At 45.6% G+C, this 21,855-nt stretch overlaps 1 protein-coding gene and 1 pseudogene across 1 annotated transcript in view; one reads left to right on the top strand and one right to left on the bottom strand.

Annotated features, from left to right (window-relative positions):
- Window positions 1-1,284: 1,284 nt before the first annotated feature.
- LOC144684131 (28S ribosomal RNA) lies at window positions 1,285-2,647 on the top strand (annotated as a pseudogene).
- Window positions 2,648-7,406: 4,759 nt separating this feature from the next.
- Window positions 7,407-21,855, bottom strand: part of LOC144684050 (chitinase-3-like protein 1) — a 33,442-nt gene continuing 18,993 nt past the window's right edge. The window contains exons 8-13 of the mRNA XM_078547766.1: window positions 21,118-21,242; window positions 19,844-19,967; window positions 19,524-19,706; window positions 10,815-10,931; window positions 9,159-9,300; window positions 7,407-7,483 (exon numbers count right to left, since the gene is read on the bottom strand). Coding sequence (XP_078403892.1) covers window positions 7,407-7,483; window positions 9,159-9,300; window positions 10,815-10,931; window positions 19,524-19,706; window positions 19,844-19,967; window positions 21,118-21,242 — 768 coding nt within the window. The remainder of the gene's footprint in view (window positions 7,484-9,158; window positions 9,301-10,814; window positions 10,932-19,523; window positions 19,707-19,843; window positions 19,968-21,117; window positions 21,243-21,855) is intronic.

Genomic DNA, 21,855 nt, shown 5'->3' with positions numbered 1-21,855 from the left:
TGCAGACCCAGAGTTTTCTGTGTCAGAGAGTTTGACCTTTGGTATTTTTGATATGGCCTCAAGGCATGTTGGCACCATTCGTGGTCCTTCCACCCTTGTTCCTGACATAGCTGTCATCGGGTTGCAAAATGATTTGACTACTTGGCTGTTGGGACTGCTTACCCCTTGAGGTTTGGGCCAGGGTTGACTCTCTGTGGTGCTGGGAAAGAGGCAGAGTTGGATGGTGTATTGGCATAGAGAGAAACAAGAGGGATTGTTGCTGGTTGTCTTTGGACGCAGCTTTAGTGTGTGGTTCATCCTCGGTGCCTTTTGGTGGTCGCTGTGGCTTCTGGTGTTTGGTGTTGGGCGAGGAGGAGAGCTTGACTCAGTGACTTGGCTTGCTGTGTTGTGGTACCGTGTGCGCTTTAGTGGTTGTATTTTGTCAAGAGACTCTGCAGCGGTCACGCACAGCTGTGTGTTACACTGGAAATGGTCTCCTTCCACACACTGTAACCTTCCCACCCCTTTTGGCTCTATCCGACTTGCCGCACTGCCCAGCGTGCACCTAAGTTGGTCCCCACACGTCTTTGTCCTGTTCCTGTTACCTGCTTTCAATGGTCCGACTACAGCTCCTACTCTATCCGTGCCTCCTATTGCTTCCACCCTTCGTTCCGGACCTGGCACATCCATTCCTTCTGGCCTTTGCAACTTGCTCACTCTCTCGAGCACTGTCGCTACCACTTTCCTTCTCTCCCACACTGTATCAGTGCTGTGGAATATTTGAGCAGAGTCCAGTCTTTCTAAGCACCAGAAGCCGTGTGCACATCTGCTGCCATTATTGTGTGAAGCTGGTCAGACAGCCTGTGCATACGTGTGCACACATGTTATGTGCTCAACCTCAGGGGTGGCAACTCACTGAATTTAAACACATTACTAAGCGGAGGAAAAGAAACAAACAAGAAATCCCATAGTAACTGTGAGTAAAGAGGGAAGAGCCCAGTGGCGAATCCCTGCTCGACTGGTGGGGTTGGGTGGGAAGGCCAGTGGGGAAGGTGACTCGTCACTCCAGTGCCAAGTGTTATAGGCACCCGGCAGGTGCCTTCACCCTTTCCTGGGGTAGAGGAAAGGGACCACTGCCATGCCTTCTCCCCTCGTGAGTCAGGGGTGGTGGGCTCCCGGTACCCCTGGTGTGACTGTCGATCGGGGCTGACTGTCCTCAGTGCGTCCCAACCGCATCTCGCCACAGAGTCAGAAGAGCCATGAGCCAGCGCCAGGGGTTCATGCCCAATCTGCCTTGCAATAGGGACCAAGGAGTCTAACATGGGCACAAGTCAAAGTGGGCCATGAAACCCCAAAGTGCAATGAAAGTGAAGGGCACTGCAGGTTGACCAAGGTGCTATCCTGCCTCCCCACACAGCAGGCACACCATTGGGGAGGTGGAGCAGGAGCGCACCTGATAGGACCCGAAAGATGGTGAACTATGGCTGGGCAGGGCGAAGCCAGAGGAAACTCGGGTGGAGGTCCGTAGCGGTCCTGACGTGCAAATCGGTCGTCCGACCTTGGTATAGGGGCGAAAGACTAATCGAACCATCTAGTAGCTGGTTCCCTCCGAAGTTTCCCTCAGGATAGCTGGTGCTCGTCTACATGCAGTTTTATCTGGTAAAGCGAATGATTAGAGGTCTTGGGGCCGAAACGATCTCAACCTATTCTCAAACTTTCAATGGATAAGAAGCCCGACTCACTGGCTTGGAGCCGGGCATGGAATGCGAGTGCCCAGTTGTCGTGGAAATCGGAGAGAACACTCAGACCCAGGAGGTTTGTCTCGGAAGCCTTTATTAAATCGTGATGTCACGGAGAGCCCAGCAGCATACAATGGAGCTAGCTGACACTCTGAGGAAGCATCAGAGCACACACGTATTTATAGTAGAGGTTGTACATATCAAACAGCTTGAAGGTGATAAGACTGTCTAACTTTCAATGATCAATTACATTGAGAATCATTGTCACACAATTAGTCTATTCTAAGTTTATGACTATACAGGATATTGGGGGAAGCTCACATAGTAATAAAAAGTGAGACAGAGAATAGATAACCATGCTTGACCTTATCTTTAGTGCTAGGGGGTGTACACTCTAGAGAACAGATGACCATTGCTTGATCCTGTCTCCTTGTGTTGGGGGCAGACATCCCAGACCCGTCTCAAGGACTCCAGGAAGCCTGCCCATGACACTCCCCACTCTCCGTCATATCACGATTTAATAAAGGCTTCCGAGACAAACCTCCTGGGTCTGAGTGTTCACTCCATTTTCCGCGACACCAGTGGGCCACTTTTGGTAAGCAGAACTGGCGCTGCGGGATGAACCCAACGCTGGGTTAAGGCACCCGATGCCAACGCTCATCAGAGCCCACAAAAGGTGTTGGTTGATATAGACAGCAGGACGGTGGCCATGGAAGTCGGAATCCATTAAGGAGTGTGGAACAACTCACCTGCCCAATCAACTAGCTCGGAAAATGGATGGCGCTGGAGCGTCGGGCCCATTCCCGGCCGTCGCTGGCAATGCAGAGCCCGCGGGGGCTAGGCCGCGAGGAGTAGGAGGAGCCGCTGCGGTGAGCACGGAAGCCCAGGGCGCGGGCCCGGGTGGAACCGGCGTAGGGGCAGATCTTGGTGGGAGCAGCAAATATTCAAACCAGACCTTTGAAGGCGGAAGTGGAGAAGGTTCCCTGTGAACAGCATTTTTATTCCGTAATGGAATGTGGGCTTCACTGGTTGGGCCAGCATTTATTATCGATCCCTAATTGTAATCAAGAAGGTGGTGGTGAGCTGTCTTCTTGAACCACTGAAGCCCATGTGGTGTCGATACACCCACAGTGCTGTTAGGGAGGGAGTTTCAGGATTTTGACCCAGTGACAGTGAAGGAACGGCCGATATATTTCCAAGTCAGGATGGTGAATGACTTGGAGGGGAACTTCCAGGTGGTGGTGTTCCCATATATCTGCTGCCCTTGTCCTTCTAGGTGGTAGTGGTTGTGGGTTTGGAAGGTGCTGTCTAAGGAGCCTTGATGAATTCCTGCACTGCACCTTGTAGATGGTACACACACTGCTGCCACTGTGCGTCAGTGGTAGAGAGAGTGAACGTTTGTGGATATGGTGCCAATGAAGCGGGCTGATTTGTCCTGGACGGTGTCAAGTTTCATGAGTGTTGTGGGAGCTCCACTCATTCAGGCAAGTGGGGAGTATTCCATCACTCTCCTGACTTGTGCCTTGTCAATGGAAGACAGGCTTTGGGGAGTCAGGAGTTGAGTTACTCGCTGCAGGATTCCTAGCCTCTGAGCTGCTCTTGTAGCCACAGTATTTATATGGCTAGGCCAGTTCAGTTTCTGGTCAATGGTAACCCCCAGGATGTTGATAGTGGGGGATTCAGTGATGGTAATGCCATTGAATGTCAAGGGGCGACCTCCAACAACCACAACCATCTTCCTTTGTGCTAGGTATGACTCCAACCAGTGAAGAGTTTTTCTCCTGATTCCCATTGACTCCAGTTTTGCTAGGGATCCTTGTTGCCACAATCGGTCAAATGCTGCCTTGATGTCAATGTCACTCTCACTTCACCTCAGTTCTTTTGTCCATGTTTGAACCAAGGCTGTAACGAGATCAGGAGCTGAGCGGCCCTGGCGGAACCCAAACTGGGCATAAGTGAGCAGGTTATTGCTAAGCATGTGCCTCTGGATAGCACTGTTGATGATCCCTTCCATTACTTTACAGATGATCGAGACTAGGCTGATGGGGCGATAATTGGCCGGGTTGGATTTGTCCTGCTTTTTGTGTACAGGACATAACTGGGCAATTTTCCATATTTCTGAGTAGACTCCAGTGCTGTAGCTGAACTAGAACAGCTTGGCTATGGGTGCAGCCAGTTCTGGAGCACACGTTTTCAGTGCTATTGCCAGAATATTGTCAGGGCCCATAGCATTCGTGCTCTCTGATGCCTTCAGCAATTTTTTGATGTCACATGCACTGAATCAAATTGGCTGAAGACTGGCATCTGTGATGCTGCGGACCACTGGAGGAGGCCAAGATGGATCCTCCACTCTGCACTTCTGGCTGAAAATTGTAGCAAATGCTTCAGCTTTATCTTATGCACTGATGTGCTGGTCTCCCCCATCATTGAAAAGGGGATATTTGTGGAGCCTCCTCCTCCAGCAAGTTGTTTAATTGTCCACCACATTCATGACTGGAATTGGGCAGGTCTGCAGAACTTAGATCTGATCCATTGATTGTGGGATCGCTTAGCTCTGTCAATCACTTGCTCCTTATGCTGTGATTGGCCGAGTTGGATTTGCCCTGCTTTTTCTGTGTACTGATCTCACCATGGCACTGGTGAGATACTGTGTACAGTACTGGTCTCCTTATTTATGGAAAGATGTAAATGTGTTAGAAGCAGTTCAGAGAAGGTTCAGGACATTACCAGTAATGGGAAGGTTGGACAGGTTAGGCTTGTATCAACTGGAGTTGAGGAGATTAAAAGGCGAATGATTGAGGTCTTTAAGTGCCTGACGGCTTTTGACAGAGTGGTGTGGAGAGAATGGCCTACTCTGCTCCTAATTCATAGGTTTGCGTGTTTGTATGTTGGTTTTCCTATCACAAATGCAGTTATATAGGATCTCGCTTAGAGGTCTGGCTGCAATTCACTCACAGATTCATGCATTGGTGTGGTCACTGACTGTACTGGTGGTTTTAGGGCATTATTTGGCCCAGGCACTGTGTATATACCTTGCTTGCATTAAACTAGGACTTTAAGCTAAATAGTGGGAGCAAGCGATCTAGTGAACGAAGAGGTGATAAATTAAAGAGCGAGGAGAAGGTAAGAGAGCTAGGTAGCAATAGGGGATAATCAATGTGCCAGGATGGAACACAGCATAGAAACTTAAGGGTGTGCCAGCGGATAAGGTTAAAGGTTGCGAAAATAATAAAAAGATGGGTTATAAGGCACTCTATCTGAAAGCACCCAGCGTTTGCAACAAGGTAGATGATTTGACAGCACAAATAAAAGTCCACAGCTTTGATTTGATTTCCGTTATGGAGATGTGGCTATGGGGTGACCAAGGCTGGGAACTGAATGTTCAGGGGCAGACTCTTTGGCTCAGCGAGCGGGAGCAGGGACCGCTAACCGAGGTGTAAAATGACGCGGGGTGACGTTGGGCATGCGTCCTGATGTCACTGCGCGTCATGTAGATTTTCAGATAGGCTGCGCACATCCGACTTGGCCCCCTGAACTGTCAAAGGCCTATTGGGGCCTATTAAAAAGCAATTAAGCCAATCAGCTGAGCTGCCCGTCCAACCTTAAGGTTGTCGGGCAGGCGAAGAGCCCAGACGGACTTCGCATTTTTCATGGAACCTCATCCACGGCCGGGATGATGTTTCATGAATGATTTAAAATTTTCAAAAAATATTTTACTGAAATTAATGTCCATGTCCCAGCTCATGTGACAGTTTCACATGAGGGGACATGTCATAAAATTTTTTACAACATTTTATTAAACTGTTGAAACTTAAAACTAATCTCTCTGAAGCGCTCCTGTGCCTCAGGGAGATTTCTGTGTGAGAAAGCGGACTCCCAACTCAGGCAACAGAGGCTGGAAAATAACAGGAGGGATCCCTGCCTGATCATCGTGAGGCTCCAGGTAAATTGTAGGGGGACCCAAGCAGTGACAGGGGAGCATCAAAGCTGGTCTCAAACTAATAGCAAAGAACCACCATCGTGCACACACAAAGTAATGGTGCAGTTTAAAATCAAAACTAGAAACAGATCTGCATGGGAGGGGTTGGAGGCAGTGTGGGAGGAGCACACTGCTAGACTAAGGGGCCCTTTCTGAGGACACTCTCTAACCTGTTGGAGCCACAGATTGAAATTGAGTCAGAGCTGAGAGAAAGTAGGAAGACTCCCTCCAGAAGGGATTCAAAATTGGCTTCATTGTGGGAGATAGAGGGTGGTGACAGAAGGAGGCTTTAGTGACTGGAAGCCAGTGTCCAGTGGCGTACCACAGGGATCTGTGCTGGGTCCCCTATTATTCATCATTTATATAAACAACGTAGATGACTATGTGGGGGTAGGATTAGTAAGTTTGCGGGTGACACAAAGATTGGCCGGGGGCTTAACAGTGAGGTTGAGTGTCTTGGGCTACAGGAAGATATAGACGGGATGGTCAAATGGGCAGATAAGTGGCAGATGGAATTTAACCCTGAAAAGTGTGAGGTGATACACTTTGGAAGGAGTAATTTGACAAGGAAGTATTCAATGAACGACATGACACTAGGAAGTTCTGAGGAACAAGGGACCTTGGCATGTGTGTCCATAGATCTCTGAAGGCAGAGGGACATGTTAGTGGGGTGGTGAAAAAGGCACATGGGACACTTGCCTTTATCAATTGAGGCATAGATTACAAAAGTAGGGAGGTCATGTTGGAGTTGTACAGAACCTTGGCGAGGCCACAGCTGGAGTACTGTGTGCAGTTCTGGTCACCACATTATAGGAAGGATGTGATTGCACTGGAGGGGGTGCAGAGGAGATTCACCAGGATGTTGCCTGGGATGAAACATGTAAGTTATGAAGAGAGGTTGGATAGACTTAGGTTGTTTTCGTTGGAGCAGAGAAGACTGAGGGGCGACCTAATCGAGGTGTACAAGATTATGAGGAGCATGGACAGGGTGGATAGGGAGCAACTGTTCCCCTTAGTTGAAGGGTCAGTCACAAGGGGACATAAGTTCAAGTTGAGGGGCAGGAGATTTAGGGGGGATGTGAGGAAAATCCTTTTTACCCAGATGGTGGTGACGGTCTGGAATGCGCTGCCTGGGAGGGTGGTGGAGGCAGGTTGTCTCACATCCTTTAAAAAGTACCTGGATGAGCACTTGGCACGTCATAACATTCAAGGCTATGGGCCAAGTGCTGGTAAATGGGATTAGGTAGGTAGGTCAGGTGTTTCGTGAATCAAGCTCATGTGTCCAGAGGCTGATTCTAAAATTACATCACTGCCATACTCAGCTTCTTTGTTAATTCCATTGTACCTGTTTCCATTAACACAGTCAAACTATTCTCTTTTGTGCAATTCTCCATTTATTTTTTAATCATAAATCATATTCCCTCATAAGGAAGTCATTCAATACAACAATAAGTTTGTTAAAACTAAGCATAGCTGTGGTTACTTATGAAGCAAACATACATGGACTACATTGAATTCTGGCAAAACAATGTCAAACTAGCTCATTATCAAATTCATTTTCATTTTTCATGCTTTAATTTTTCATTCACTTGGCAACAATGACAACTATCAACATAGCGCAATTTACTAGGACAAATCAACATGTGGGTTTCTCTACCGGCACAATTGTAGTATACATGAGGGAAAGGATATACCCCATTAGGCTTGCCTTAGGACCAAAATTTAATGGTGGCTTTTGTCGTTGACTTACTGCATGGCTCTGGCATTTCTGGTGATTGCTCACATCCTGCAAAACAAATTGTAAACAGTATTTTAATGATTTGGGTTTCATTAAGATTTTCATTCTCATTTTAGACTTAATTGCCTCCACAAATAATTACATTGTAACAACAGGATAAGTGGGAAATATTGTATGAGAGTAAAAATTTAGACCTGATATCAAGAAGTTCTACTTTACAAAAGCTTGCACTGATGTAGCCCCTCAAACTGAAAAAGCACCCCACAGAGAGGGGAAATGATAGAGCAGCAATAGGAGAACAATTGAGGAGATGACTGAAGCCATGGACCATGAAGAAGGATTTGAAGTGGCTCTGTAGAGGGAACGGGATGAAGAAAACTTTAGGAATAGAACTCCAGAGCGTACGCCCAAGACAGTTGAAGGCTCTGCTGTGGTAAGTGAATAGAATAAAACAGTGACTGGACCTGGAAGATTAAGACATGACTGATAGCATGTAGGCCGACAGGAGATTACAGAGCAAGAATTGGTTGAGGCCATGGAGGAAGGTGAAAAGCAGTTTGAGAACTTTGCTTTATCATTTGGCCTATCAACACCGATTCCCAAGATAACATAAACCACTTCTTGTCATTTGAAATCTCTACGTTTTTAGAGAGATTGATATTGTCATTATTTACATGGCATTTAACTATTTACAATAATACTACTCAGACTGCTATGGCTTTTCACATGAGCAGTAAAGACTAAATGGAGACTTCAGACAGAGGAACTGTGTTATTAGGAAAGGAGGTTCCCAAGCAGGTGAAGAGGCAGTGAGGGTGATGCCTCACTTAGATGAAGAGCCACAGGGGAGTACAGAAGGAGCTGAGCAGCCACCTGGAGCAGTAGCATTCCAGAGGACTCAACCTCCCATGGCTTTGCACATGAGCTGTAAAGACCAAGTGGAGCCTTTAGGCAGGAGCTGGGTTATTGGGTGGGGAACAGTTGAACCAGGGGCTGGAGACATTATACAGTCCTCATTGAGAGTCAAACAATCTGACTTTGCTTTTGGAAAATACCTTTCTATTATGTTATTATTGATAGTAAAATCGCAAACCTTACAGTAGTTTAGGAAGCCGACAAGTGCAGTTTGTTCGTGCAGAGGAGTTTCTTTGCAGTATATTCTTTGGAAGAGTCAATTACTAGGGGACATAGATTTAAGGTGAGAGGAGAAAACTTTAGAGGAGATGTGTAGGGCAAGTTTTTTACGCAGAGGGTAGTGAGTGTCTGGAATTCGCTGCCAGAGGAGGCGGTGGCAGCAGGTACGATAGTGGTGTTTAAGAGGCAGCTTGACAAATGCATGAATAGGATGGGAATAGAGGGATACGGACCCCAGAATTGCAAAATGTTTTAGGTTGACGGGCAATATGATCGGCGCAGGCTTGGAGGGCCGAAGGGCCTGTTCCTGTGCTGTACTTTTCTTTGTTCTTTGTTCTATATGTCAGGAACTGGGAGGCGCAGTGATAAGTTATGACAGCGCCACCACTGATGGGAGCATGAGAAGTTTATCGAGGTAGTTTGCATTATAAATGTGGACATCAGAATTTAGAATAGACAATGTAGGCAAAAGCATGACAAGAGGAAGTGAGGTTTTGTGTACAGCAAGTACATGTAGGAACAAGATTTATTGAAATATACACAATTGCAATGGGATGAAGTTCAAGATTAGGTGGATCAAATAAATTACCAGATCCATCAATGCCAAGGATGGACTTCAATGTATTGGTCAAAGGGGAAAAGCCTTCGTCGCATCGAGTTCCATCGTAATCATCTAGATTCAAAGCCCACACCACGGCACCTCCAAAGTTGTTGTCCTTCACCCATTGAGCCTACAAATAACACGATATAAAAACACAATTAAAAAACTTTAATTTTTTTTAATGTGTCGATTTGTATTTCCCTGAACAAAAAAATGCTGGATACATTGGCTCTGATATTCCTCCTTAATACCTCTGGGGAATATTCAGTTCCCAAACATGCGTGTGAAGTGAAAGGAAGGAGACCCATGGTACTTTAGCATTACTTTGAGATGTCTAGGGCTTTTCTTTGGGAAGAAGAATAACAAATGCAGACATTGTGATGCCATGGGAATGAGGGGGTAGCCGCCAATCAATTCTTCATACCTCAGTTTTCCTTGCAAATGATAGCGTCCTGGTGGGATACCTGTAGAAACTGTCACTGGCCCTCACATCTGGTCCCCCTCAATCCAGAGGGTCTGGGAGGGTAGGCAGTAGGTTAAAGGAAGCTTACAAAGATGTGATAGCTTTCTTTCCAACATGGGTCATTGAATTGTTGGGGCTGAATTCAGGTCAGATGAGTCACTGTGCACTTTGAATGCATTGTGGTCAGGGTATCAAGGAGTGGAGGAATATTCATTTTCAGTCTAATTCTTTCATAATCAGTTTGTTTTTGAAAGCTTATCTCAAGCTCTTACACCTTGAAATAAGGTTTTTCCACTTGACCACAGTGAATAAATGTGGAGGACAGTCTTCTGTTCAAAAGAAATCCATTATATTTTGCTTCATCTCAATTACACAGTCAGCTTTACTCATGTTCTCGAGTTCTTACACCCATATGATATCTTGTTGCTGAAAGCCTATTACAATAATGATCTGCAAAATATATTTTTGTATCAAATCCAAAATATGGAATAGATACATCACAGATTATGAAATATGGAATAGGTCCATCACATGGAGTGTGGATTAGATTATACAATATGAAATTAATGTGTATAACTACAGGAGTTACCAACTCCTGGATGTCCCTTACTTGTAATGTCGATGCTGCAGTGACTACCCCACCCCACCCCCATCTTCTTTATGTAGATTTATTTGTATTGCAACTTCAGTTTGAATTTACTTTTTTTTACAATGATCAGAACAGATTATCAGCTATAAATTACACTGAGTTAAAGCCAATTTTTACATTTTCAGATTCAGATCATGTTTAAACTATGTGATTAAGTCCTCTGTTAGGAGAAATACTGTCTTAACAGAATGTGGGACATGAGCCCGTACAGAGTGAGACCTGTTTCATTTAGACAACATTCAGTGTTGTGGGAGTCACCACTAGACAATCCCTTTCACCAGACAAGACCGATTTTCTTCAGCCTCTACTACAATCTAGGAATATTAGCCCTGCTCTTTATTTTGCAGGACCCAAATGATATAACACAATCAGTGCTGGTTTTTAAGAGAACAGTATCACTAGACTCTAAGCTGATGATTGAACCATTGATTTAACTTTATTGATAAAATTATCCAATTTGAACAAATGCAGATCTCTGCTATTAATGAAGTATAAATACGTTAAATTACAGGGTTAAATTCAAAGCTCCTACTTTGGTTGTAAAGCTCTGCCGATTGTCATATCCAACCCATTGATCACCCTTGAATGCATAAGGAACCTTCTGTTCATCAATTAATTTAATGGTGGCATTTTCCAAAAATGGACAGATCTGTCAATCAAAACCAATAAGTACAATTAACATGTCAGAGAAATGAATCCTCTTCTACTAGTTACAATCCCATTCACACTCAGTACTTAAACAAATTCTATCCATATTTAATAAAATATACTTTGACTGTACAAGAAGAAGAATACTGAAGTGTTATCAGGAATGAAAGAATCCTTATGCAAAGAAAGCACGGATTATCAAAAGAAACACAAATTGATGTTGAGTATGAAATGGGTGTGGGAATATCTTTTTAAAGTTGACAGTGAAGATCAGTCACTGCAAGTCTTTTCAGAGGCATATTCTGTAGACTTTATGAATGATCATAGCTCTGTATGGTACAAAATATAATATTTATCTTTTGTAATAGATATCATGTGCAGATTTATATACACACTGATAAACATCTATTTAATTATCATCTGAGCTGTAGATTAAGGTACCACAAATGGAATGAGATGAGAAGTACTGAAATGTTGCGTTTGCTGTTTATTTGATTGTGTGGAGATATTTGGGCTAATTTTCTGCTTCCACACATCTGGCGGAGGCCATTAGCAGATTGTAAAATTGTGACTCTGCTTCCGGTGATTGTCTGTCATTTCATTCTGGAATATTGGTCATATTGTGTTGTCAAGGAATTGTAAGAATTTCATTCATGACTTTTTGTAACATCTTTAACCCTTCAGGTACCTGTTGGCCCTGGTGGTGATATTCTAAGCCCAGGCACTGTGCCAGGGGTTCAGCACATGATGAAGGCTGAAACTCTCTTGATTTACTGAGGGGCCACCATTTTGTTAGAGGTCCTACCCTTCAATGAGATGTGGAGCTAAATTCTTGTCTGCTTCTTCATAGCAGTGAGTTACGTGTTGTCTTGGTCCAACATTCCTATGAACAACATCACTGGAACTAATCACCTGGATATTCATATCATTTTTTTGGGGATCTTGCTCTGTGCTAAATAACAAATGTGATTGTTCATTGCATTTGAAGCACATTGTGAGGTCTCTGAGACCTGTTATAAGGTGCGATATAAACCTTGAATTTCCCTGAAGGTTTTTCTGATCTCCAATCTTCATATTCATGGGCAATTTACAAAATTCCTTGAGGAACTGTACAAATGGCCAATTGTGCCATTTCAGTGGAGTTTCAATTGAAGTTACAATGGGAGGTCAAGGAACAGTGGTGATTTTAATCTTACAAAGGCTAGTTGGTTTTATTATGATCTAATCAATCTGAATCTACTGCTACCAAAATGGTGGGTATGTTGAGTTTAATCAGAGTTTAAGACAGAATCTAACACAGCAAGTATGCAGCAAAAACATACGCCCGTGACAAGTCAAGAGGACTGCTCCAGATTGGGTAACATGGCTGCTCAGCACAGACAGCCCTTTCTCCTCCTTTCCCTTTTCTTCTTAATGCCTCACATCTTCATAACTTTTCAAACTACACAAGAGTGGATCTACCCTTAGGAGTTCCTCTCCAATGCCTACTGCACTGAGTCTTCCCAAAGTCTGTTACTTTATATCCTTTTATACCACTCAGGACTGGATCTGGATTTATTACTGACAAGGACTTTTCACCCTATGAAGATTTGCTTTAATTTTAACACTTTATAAAACATTGAGTTCTTTGTCTAAACCTTGGGTTGAAGCCATCCAGTCTTTATTTTCTAATTGCTTATCAGGCTGCTAAAACATGGATTTGTTCACTCAGGTAACTCCTATTCTACTTCCACACACTAAGGAATTTATGTATTTCAGCCAAGCATCTTAATTAAGCAGGTTAAATGAAAAGCCTAATACAGTTTGGTATTATGATTGTTTGACATATCTACCAGTTATTCTCCCACTACTGTAGCGTTCTTGTCTGACCATGGGCTCTGTGCAGGGCTGGATGAAGCTGTCATCACCTAAAAATGATCATTCCACTGATTTATTTCTGGAGAAGCAAAACCTTATGCGGTTTCCCGGAAAACAAAATTTGCCGCATTGAACTATTCCTTTACCCGTTTCAACCTTATATTTATATAAAAAACACAAATGTACTGTCATGAGCCTCAGTCCCATTATTTTTGATAAAATGGCTTTTCAACTTTGAACTGACTGGAAAGTTTTAAAATTGAAATGAGACGGGGAAAACTGCGTCAAATTGCAAGGCCACATTCCAAGGTGATGCTGAGAAAGAAATCAATCACTCTCAGTGGAGCGTGAAGAGAGTTAAATTTCTATAATCCAGACACCCATCAACATTCGCCACAGTCTAAGAGAGATATATTAAAAATGCAAATTACTGGATATTGAATAAATGGCTGCCACAGACTGGCACACGCAAAACCTCTTGGAAATACACAATGGGTGAAGTATTTCAAGGCAAAGCTACTCAGCCATTAGAGAGAGATTGCAAGTGCCACATGTGGGGTCAAGATACTCCTCAGCAGAGGAGACAGGCTGAGGGCTGCTCTCTATCCCTTTCTCTCGTTTGGAATGTGTGTGTGGCCAGGTTTGAGAAGCCAACACCACCAGAAACCTACCAACAAACAAAGATCTCATAATAATTGCAACATCTTCTAAATCTGATTTGCATCCAAGAAACCAGTTAACCTAAATCAGCTGCAACATTTAAAATCTATGCCTCAAGAACAATGATTGGACACTTAACCATACATTCTTTTACCTTTTTTAGTGGACTCTTAACTTGGCTTATTTCTGATGTGTGTGTGTGTCTGTGTGTGTGTGTGTGTATGTGTGTCTGTGTGTGTGTGTCTGTGTTTGTGTCTGTGTGTCTGTGCCTGTGTGTGTGTCTGTGTGTGTGTGTGTGTGTGTCTGTATGTGTGTGTGTGTGTCTGTGCCTGTGTGTGTGTCTGTGTCTGTGTATGTGTGTCTGTGTGTATGTGTCTGTGTCTGCCTGTGTGTCTGTCTGTGTGTGTGTGTGTGTGTGTCTGTGTTTCTGTGTCTGTGTGTCTGTGCCTGTGTGTGCGTGTGTCTGTGTGTCTGTGTTGTCTGTGTGTGTGTCTGTGTGTATGTGTTTGTGTGTCTGTGTGTCTGTGTCTGTGTCTCTGTGTCTCTGTATCTGTGTCTGTGTGTCTGTGTACGTGTGACCAAATGACTGCATGAGCGTTGAATGCTTGATGTTGCGTTTGTATGATTTTTCTGGGATTTAGTAGGAGTGTGGCCCGACTCTCTCTCCTCCCCCCGCCCGCACAGGTAGTTACCGGGTGCGTGTCATACTGGGCGGGCCTTAATTGACCCACCCACATAAAATGATGGCTTGCAGCTGACCACGTTAATTGGCCAACCAGTGTGAAATCACATCCGTGGCCCAATCATGGGCAGCATTCCATTTCACAGCCTCTCCCATTTGCCCCTGCCAAGCCCTCCCGACCACCCGAAAATCCTGTCCCGGGTGACAGAACCACCCCTTTCTCAGGCTCAGGGGCTGAGGAATTCAAGTTTTCCCATTTAATCTCTGTGTTGTTTGAAGAAAAGGTGGATTCCTTCTTTATCTCTTTCAGAAGGTTAGCACAGCAGCTAAAGCGGCCAGCCCAACACTGCTCCCTGCTGTCGCAGAGTAAGCTGACAGGAAAAGCTCATGAGGTTTATTGCCTCTGCCTGAGGAAAGTGCAACAAGCCATGAGGCAGCAAAATGGGCTATTTTAAATATGAGCTTGGTAGAGCCAGAGGTGTAACATCAGAAATTCAGTATCCTCAGGAAAAGGGCTGACCAGATGCACCTGGAATTTGAACAGCTTAAGCAGCTCCTTTTTGACAAGTGGTGACGGGCGATTAAAATTGAGAGCACCAATGAAAACCTTTATGAAATAATTCTGCTCGAGGAGTTACAAAGCTCCAGACCTTTCCTGATAAGAACTCACATCGAGGAACAGAGAGTAACAGGAGTAACGGCAGCAACCATGGCCGATGATTATGAACTTGCCCACAAACCCTCAGCACAAAGCAAACCCTTCCCTAGTCACCCCCGACCAACTGAGAAGGGTGGAAGGTGGGAGAGTAATAGGAGACTGAGCACCCATGGGAGAGCAAGCACAGCTGGAAACGGGGGGGAGGGGGGACAACCTCAGGCCAGGAGGTGCTGGGGAGAGGAGTGTGGACACAAAACCCGTGTGTTTTCACTGCTGCAAGTCAGGCCACATTGAGATGATTGCTGGAGGTTACGAGAAAAGCCCATGGGATTGGTTGGGGAGCACGAACCCCGCTCAGAAATTGGGAGTCAGACAGAGAGCATGGCAGACCAGGCTATGGTTCTGGCTGTATCAGCAAATCCCGGTAGATACTATACTATGAGTGCAGATAATTTTTTGAAAAATCCATGAGAGATACAAGGATTTTGTATCAGAAGGGAGAGCAGGCACATTTCCCCCAGGGTGAGGAGAGTAAGGCTAGAATGATACTGAGGGATACAAGGGCCAGCCTAACTCTGCTATTGGGAAAAACATGACCTTTGTACCAGAGAGTGCAGAAAGTGCCAAGATGTTGCTAAATGGTATTGAAGGAGGGGACATGCCCATCCACCAGGCACAGCTGGAGCGCAAATTTGGGTCAGGACTGACATATTTTTATAGTGACATAAAGGCAGCAATCGCTCATAGGGGATTGGGTAAACACATTGTGGGTTCATTTATCGAGACTAGGCACATGAGAACATTTATATAAAGGTGATGTCATGCTGCTCTCCCTTAAAGGCATATTGCCACAAAGGTGATCGTGAGAGTCATCCCAGTTTGCTTGTGGACAGGGTGGACCTGCTGCTTGACAATGACCTGCTGAGATCAAAAGTGACACATTCCCCTGTAGTCACAGAGAAGCCGACCAAGGTCGGGAGATAGTGCAGCTGCAGGAGAAAGTCCCTGGCATTTTCCCCGACTGTGTGGTAACCCGATCTATGCCAGACAGACTCCATTAGAGAAGGCTGAAGTGGCACCTCAGACAGATGACCCTACTGTCTGGTCATCTGACACCTTCTTCAGGATTCTAGAGGAGCCTAAGGAGGTAGTAAGCAGGTCTTCCTTGGTTGTGGCTCAGCAAACCGACCCATTGTTAAAAAGTTACTTCAGACTGCTCAAACTGAAGCTGGGGCACAGGCAATCCCTGGATGCTAGTACATTGAAAATGAGGCTCTGATAAGGAAGTGTCGACCCCCTCAGAGACCTGCAAACGAGGAGTGGACATTGATCACCAGGTTGTGGTGCTGCGGAATGCTGTGTGGCTGATAATAATATAAAAGCACCAATCGCTCACAAGAGATTGTGCAAATATGTTGTGGGTTCATTTATTAAGAACAGGCACATGTGAACATATATACATGGATAGAAAGCTTGAGGACATCAGAGCAGCAGGGCTGTGTGTGCTGTGCCCTGCTCCAGGCCAAAGAGAAACTGAGGCTGGATCACATGACACACTTCCCTTAAAGTGATGACATGCTACTATCACTTAAAGGCATATTACAGCCCCGAGGTATCGAGGGGAAATGTTAAGACTAGCACACAAAATCCCGATGGCTAGATATGTTGGTATATAAAAAGCCCAAACACGTATCAGTCACTGGCCACACCTCTACAAGGATAGAACGAGGTTTTGCAGAATCTGCCACACCTGTCAGGTTATGGGTAAACTCCAGCCTGAAATAAAACCTGCATCTGTGATTCCCATACTGACTTTTAGGGAGCCATTCAGCAAGGTGCTAGTGGAATGTGTAAGGTCCCTACCCAAAACAAAAGGGGGCTATCGGTATATCCTTACCATCATGGAAGTGGCTACCTGCTTCCCAGAGGCTGTTCTCCTGAGAATCATATCTGCCAAAACAGTGGTGGGGGAATTAACATGATTCCTTACCCGATATGGACTGCCCACCGAGCGTCAGTCAGATCAGTGTCCAAATTTCATGTGCTGAGTATTCCAGGAAGTTATGGTAACCTGGGTGTGACCCAGTTAAGTCCTCAGTATAACAGCTGCAGTCACAGGGGCTGTTAGAATGGAGACCCTAAAGAAATGGACCAGGGCATACTGCCACAAGTGTCCCCATGACTGGGAAAAAGGACCAGGTTTTCTGCTGTTCACCTGCAGACACTCATCCAATGAGCCCACCGGTTTTACTCTGTTTGACTTGGTTGATGGACACCAGGGTCTGAATCATCCCCGATTTGCACAAAGTGCGGTAGCAGCAGGTGAAACGATGTTTTTCCCGCCAGCCACAATGGCGGCTTTTCACAAAGTATCGTCCTAAACCCGCTGCATTAATTATGCATTCCTGGGAAACACGCTGTTTCTATGGTGAGCGGGCACTCATTTGCCTGCCATGCCATCATCTCACTGCTTCATCATGCCAGTGCCATATTTAAAGTCCAGTCGTGTGCACACATCTCAGTGATTTCAGCTCATGACTACCGCATGGAAGACATGGTCTTGAAAGGCAAAAAGACTGCAGCCCCCAGATTCAATGACGCATCCCTTCAGTGCCTTTTGGAAGCAGTGGATGCTTGTTGTGATGTCCTCTACCCCCGCTCTGGCTGCAGGATGGGCAGCAACCTCATTAACCCGGCTTGGGAGGCAGTGGCAGCGGTGGTCAGTGCCAACACCCTGCAAAAGAGGACAGATACCCAGTGCTGCAAGGGGATGAATGATCTCCCCCGTTCTGCCCAGGAAGTCACTCTTCTCATCACTCTCAACTCACACACTCACAAACCCATCACATACCCACAGGGCCCTCACTCACTGCCAGGTCAAGGGACATCACCATTCACTCTCTCTCACACACACCTTCATTGTCCCCATCCTGCCCATGGGACCATTCGCCACCCACACATGCCAGGCATCCTTATCATCTGGCCCGGCAGGCATCCTGCTTATGCTCTCCATCTCTATTTGTACAGGACAATCTGGCTCACAACAAGTGGGAGGTGTCACTTACCCGCTGTAGCATTACCTGAAATCAAGGTTCTTACAGACTTTGAAAACAGAGCCGTCCAGCTGCAAGGTTACGACTTGGACTGTTCCTGTGCTGACGGTGAGGTCAGCGTTGCTCCACCAAGTGAGGATCCAACAGTGCAACATCCAATATACAACCATCCTGTGAGTGATGTGACCTGTTTCACAGGCCAATGCCATACACTAATTATCTCTCCTCACTTTCACAGGTACATCAGCAAAATAGCCAATGCAGTCCACGACCCAGGGCCTACAATCAAGACCTAAAGAAACCTCTGAAGAGGAATCTGGAGGCACCCTCCCTGAAGTGCCGTCACAGCCTCACCCACACCCTCCACCAGCGCAGAGACACACACCTCGGTGGGACCTAGCTTTAGAGTAGCCTCGGGATCACAATCTGGTGAGCACATCGCACTGTCTGATCCACAGCAGGCGGAGGCAGCAGGGACTTCCCAGGTCCCCGGCACTCAGAGGACTGCTGGAGGCCAGAACGTTGCTGAGTCCGAGTCAGATGATAAGCCTCTGGACTCGGACATGTCACAGTTGCTACAGCTGCATAGGCAAGCTCAGGAACATCAGGAAGGGATGTCCGCTGCACTCCTCAGATTGCAAGGCACAATGGAGGAGTCCGTCCACCTGGGCACGGGTGTTAATCACTTGTATGTAAAGTTCACTATTATCAATAAACTCCCAAGAACGTCTCTCTGCCTATGGCTCCTTGTCTGATGAGCAGTGTTCGTGTCACTCAGATACTCAGATGTGAAACCTTTCTGCACAAGATAAAGGCAGGTGTCTCAGCCCAGGGCCTCTTCCCTGTGCTCTGTGCAGCCTTCAGACCAAAGTGATGGTCCAGCCTCACACTCCCTGGACACATTACTGATGCCTGCACCTCGATGGCGCTGGTCATTGCTGCCAGAGTGTAGTGGGCAGGCATCACAGAGTTCCCTCATTCTCTCTGTGCTCTCAGCACCTTTAAGGTGGGGCTGGCTCCCATCTCTTCAGCATCTGTGACCAGTGATGCTGTGCTCCTGGAGGGGTCAGGTGCTGAAGGCAGACATAGGATCAGGTGCTTTTAAATTGTCATGGCTGCGTCTCTATGATATGACCCTGATCACAGAGTGCAAGTGAGCTGCCCTTGGTCAGACAGGAGTCAGACATTCTCAGAGGTTATGTGAAGGTCTGTAATCAAGTGGATATTAGGGCCTCCATTGCATCTCTATTTCTCTATTTTTTGACCATTCTTACCTGTCAGTAAACTCCCTGAGACCGGACTTTGCCTCAGGGTGCAATGTGCACATGCACGAAAGATCGCACTTTGACAGATGGGGATTCCCTCCCCACCACCCCCCGCACAGGAAGCACATAGCGCTTCCCATCGGGCAGGCCGCTAGGTGGGCTTTAATTGGCCCACCCACTCAAAATGGCGGCGGGGTCCGGTTCGGCAGCAATCGGCTGTCCGCCAGCCACCGAGCCGGTGGGGCCCGCTCGCTATCCGAGGGGAAAATTCTGCCCCATATTTCTAATTTCTAACAGAACCACCAAGGAAATGTTACCACAATGTTTTGAAACAATTTAATTCTGATCGCTTTCCACTTCAGATCAACTTTAGAGAAATTGTCATGTGATAACATAATAACATTATCAGGATAATTACCTCATGGTATGCCAAGAATCCAGGTCTATGGGTGTATGGACCAGGTTGACCACCACCAGAAACAGGAGCACCAACACCTGTTTGGGAGGTATTAAGGGTGTAGGTATTTCCATATGCTGGAAATGCAACAAGTAGTTTCTCTGATGGTGCGCCTTTGTCTCTCCAGTATTTTAAAATATAATCCTGCGAGATAATTTAGCGTGAGATTTTTATTGAGGCTTTTCAAACTAAAAACATTTTCTTATAATCTATTGGTAAAATTTTAACATGATAATATAAATAACAAGATATAGATATCAATTTTTAGCAGGCAGACTTACGATATTAAAGTACATTTTGATGCCACGGTCAGCAGAGCCACGATACAGGGGGCTATTGTGTCCAGTGAACTTATTCCACACCCCATGAAAATTAAATGTCATGAGGGAGATAAAATCTAGGCATCTGTTTGAAAAAAACTACATGAAGCATTACAATTCAAAACTCTTTTTAATAGTTAATGATATATATTTGTGAGTTTTACTGTGGCAGCAGCCCCAATAGTGAAACACTGATTTTAGTCAGAACTCCAGATCTGCAACTGATCTTTGTGTATTGGAGCTAAGGTCACTTTTGATGATCGATAAAAGCAAAATACTGCGGATGCTGGAAATCTGAAATAAAAACTGAAAATGCTGGAAAAACTCAGCAGGTCTGACAGCATCTGCGGAGAGGAACACAGTTAACGTTTCGAGTCCGTATGACTCTTCAACAGAACTAAGGAAAAACAGAAAAGAGGTGAAATATAAGCTGGTTTAAGGGGGGTGGGACAGATAGAGCTGGATAGAGGGCCAGTGATAGGTGGAGATAGCCAAAAGATGTCATAGACAAATGGTCAAAGAGGTGCTGAAGGTGGTGATATTATCTAAGGAATGTGTTAATTGGTGACATTAAGGGTAGAAAGCAGGACGAGCAAGGTACAGATAGCCCTAGTGGGGGTGGGGCAGGGGGAAGGGATCGAAATAGGCTAAAAGGTGTTCACTAGGTTGGAGAAGAGTATCTCAGACAATGGGAAATATCAAGCGGCCTCATTCTCCACCCTCCAGCCTCCATGTTGCTTCATTCAGAGAAGCACAGGGAATCTGGACAGCAGTTACAGCTAAAGCAGGAAATTGGGGAGCTGAGCAGACAGAATAAAACTGAATTAAATCAAAATAACAAATATTGTTCTGTGAGGTAGACAGAATGTTGTGTTATTTCCGGAGCAACTTTGTGGAAACTTCATTCAGGGATGTTTCACTGAGGCTGCTTGTTGCCAGCCCACTCATATTATCGGAAATGTCATTAAAACAGGCCCTTAGTTTGTGTCCCTGATCATTTAAAGGTGTTTCTGAGCAGCATTGAAGGAGGAAGAAAGCACTTTAAAGTGGCTGTTTGGACCCTGACTGGGAGTTACGAAGAGTACGATGTCAACACATTAGAAATTAACAATGTTCAAAATCTTTAGCTGCTCTTCACAAGATAAATAAAACTCTTTCAGTCGGTTTGTTATTGTAAATGATCCAGAATGAGACCTTTTTCCAAAGGTTATAGGTTTGAATTTTCCTGTACTCACTGTGAAACCTCAGCTATGTCATATCCCGCATCGACATCCATTTTATTAACAGCCACAGGAGCTGTTAACAGGAGCCTGTCCCTCCCAGAAGACTCTGCCTCGGTTTTAAAAGCCTCCATCAATTCCTACAAAGGATGAGCAATTGTTAATGATGATAAACTTTCTTCAGAACAGAATTCATGTAGTCACAACTCCAATTGATAACCTATATCATGGGCATTCTGTGTCTCTTAAAGCGCTGTCATTAGATATGAATAGGACTTATTGTGTATGATACTGTGTGTACTTCCCTGAGATTCTGGTTAAACTAGATAAGCTGCAGACACTTTCAGTGCTTGTCCAGCCATCATTTTTATGAATGTGTGTCCTTCACTGGTATTGGGGATGCATTATTGATTTTAGATAATCTCTAAGGGGAGAATTTTCTCCTCATCGAGGGGGGCTGAGTGGGAGTGGGCACGGGTGGGTGCACAGCCCATCACTGCCCACGATCGACTGGGCGCTGACATTTTACATGGGTGGGCCAATTAAGGCAGCAGCACGATGCGCACCCGGAAACGCTGAGCGCTCCCTGTGTGGGTGGGGGGGTTTAGGGTGAGCGCTCCCTGTGTGGGTGGGGGGGATTTAGGGTGAGCGCTCCCTGTGTGGGTGGGGGGGTTTAGGGTGAGCGCTCCCTGTGTGGGTGGGGGGGTTTAGGGTGAGTCAGGGCCTGTGTGGGTGGGGGTTTAGGGTGAGCGC

The sequence above is a fragment of the Cetorhinus maximus genome, chromosome 8 (assembly GCF_964194155.1).
Source record: "Cetorhinus maximus chromosome 8, sCetMax3.hap1.1, whole genome shotgun sequence".
Taxonomy (NCBI): domain Eukaryota; kingdom Metazoa; phylum Chordata; class Chondrichthyes; order Lamniformes; family Cetorhinidae; genus Cetorhinus; species Cetorhinus maximus.
This window is presented reverse-complemented; position numbering and strand designations above follow the sequence as displayed.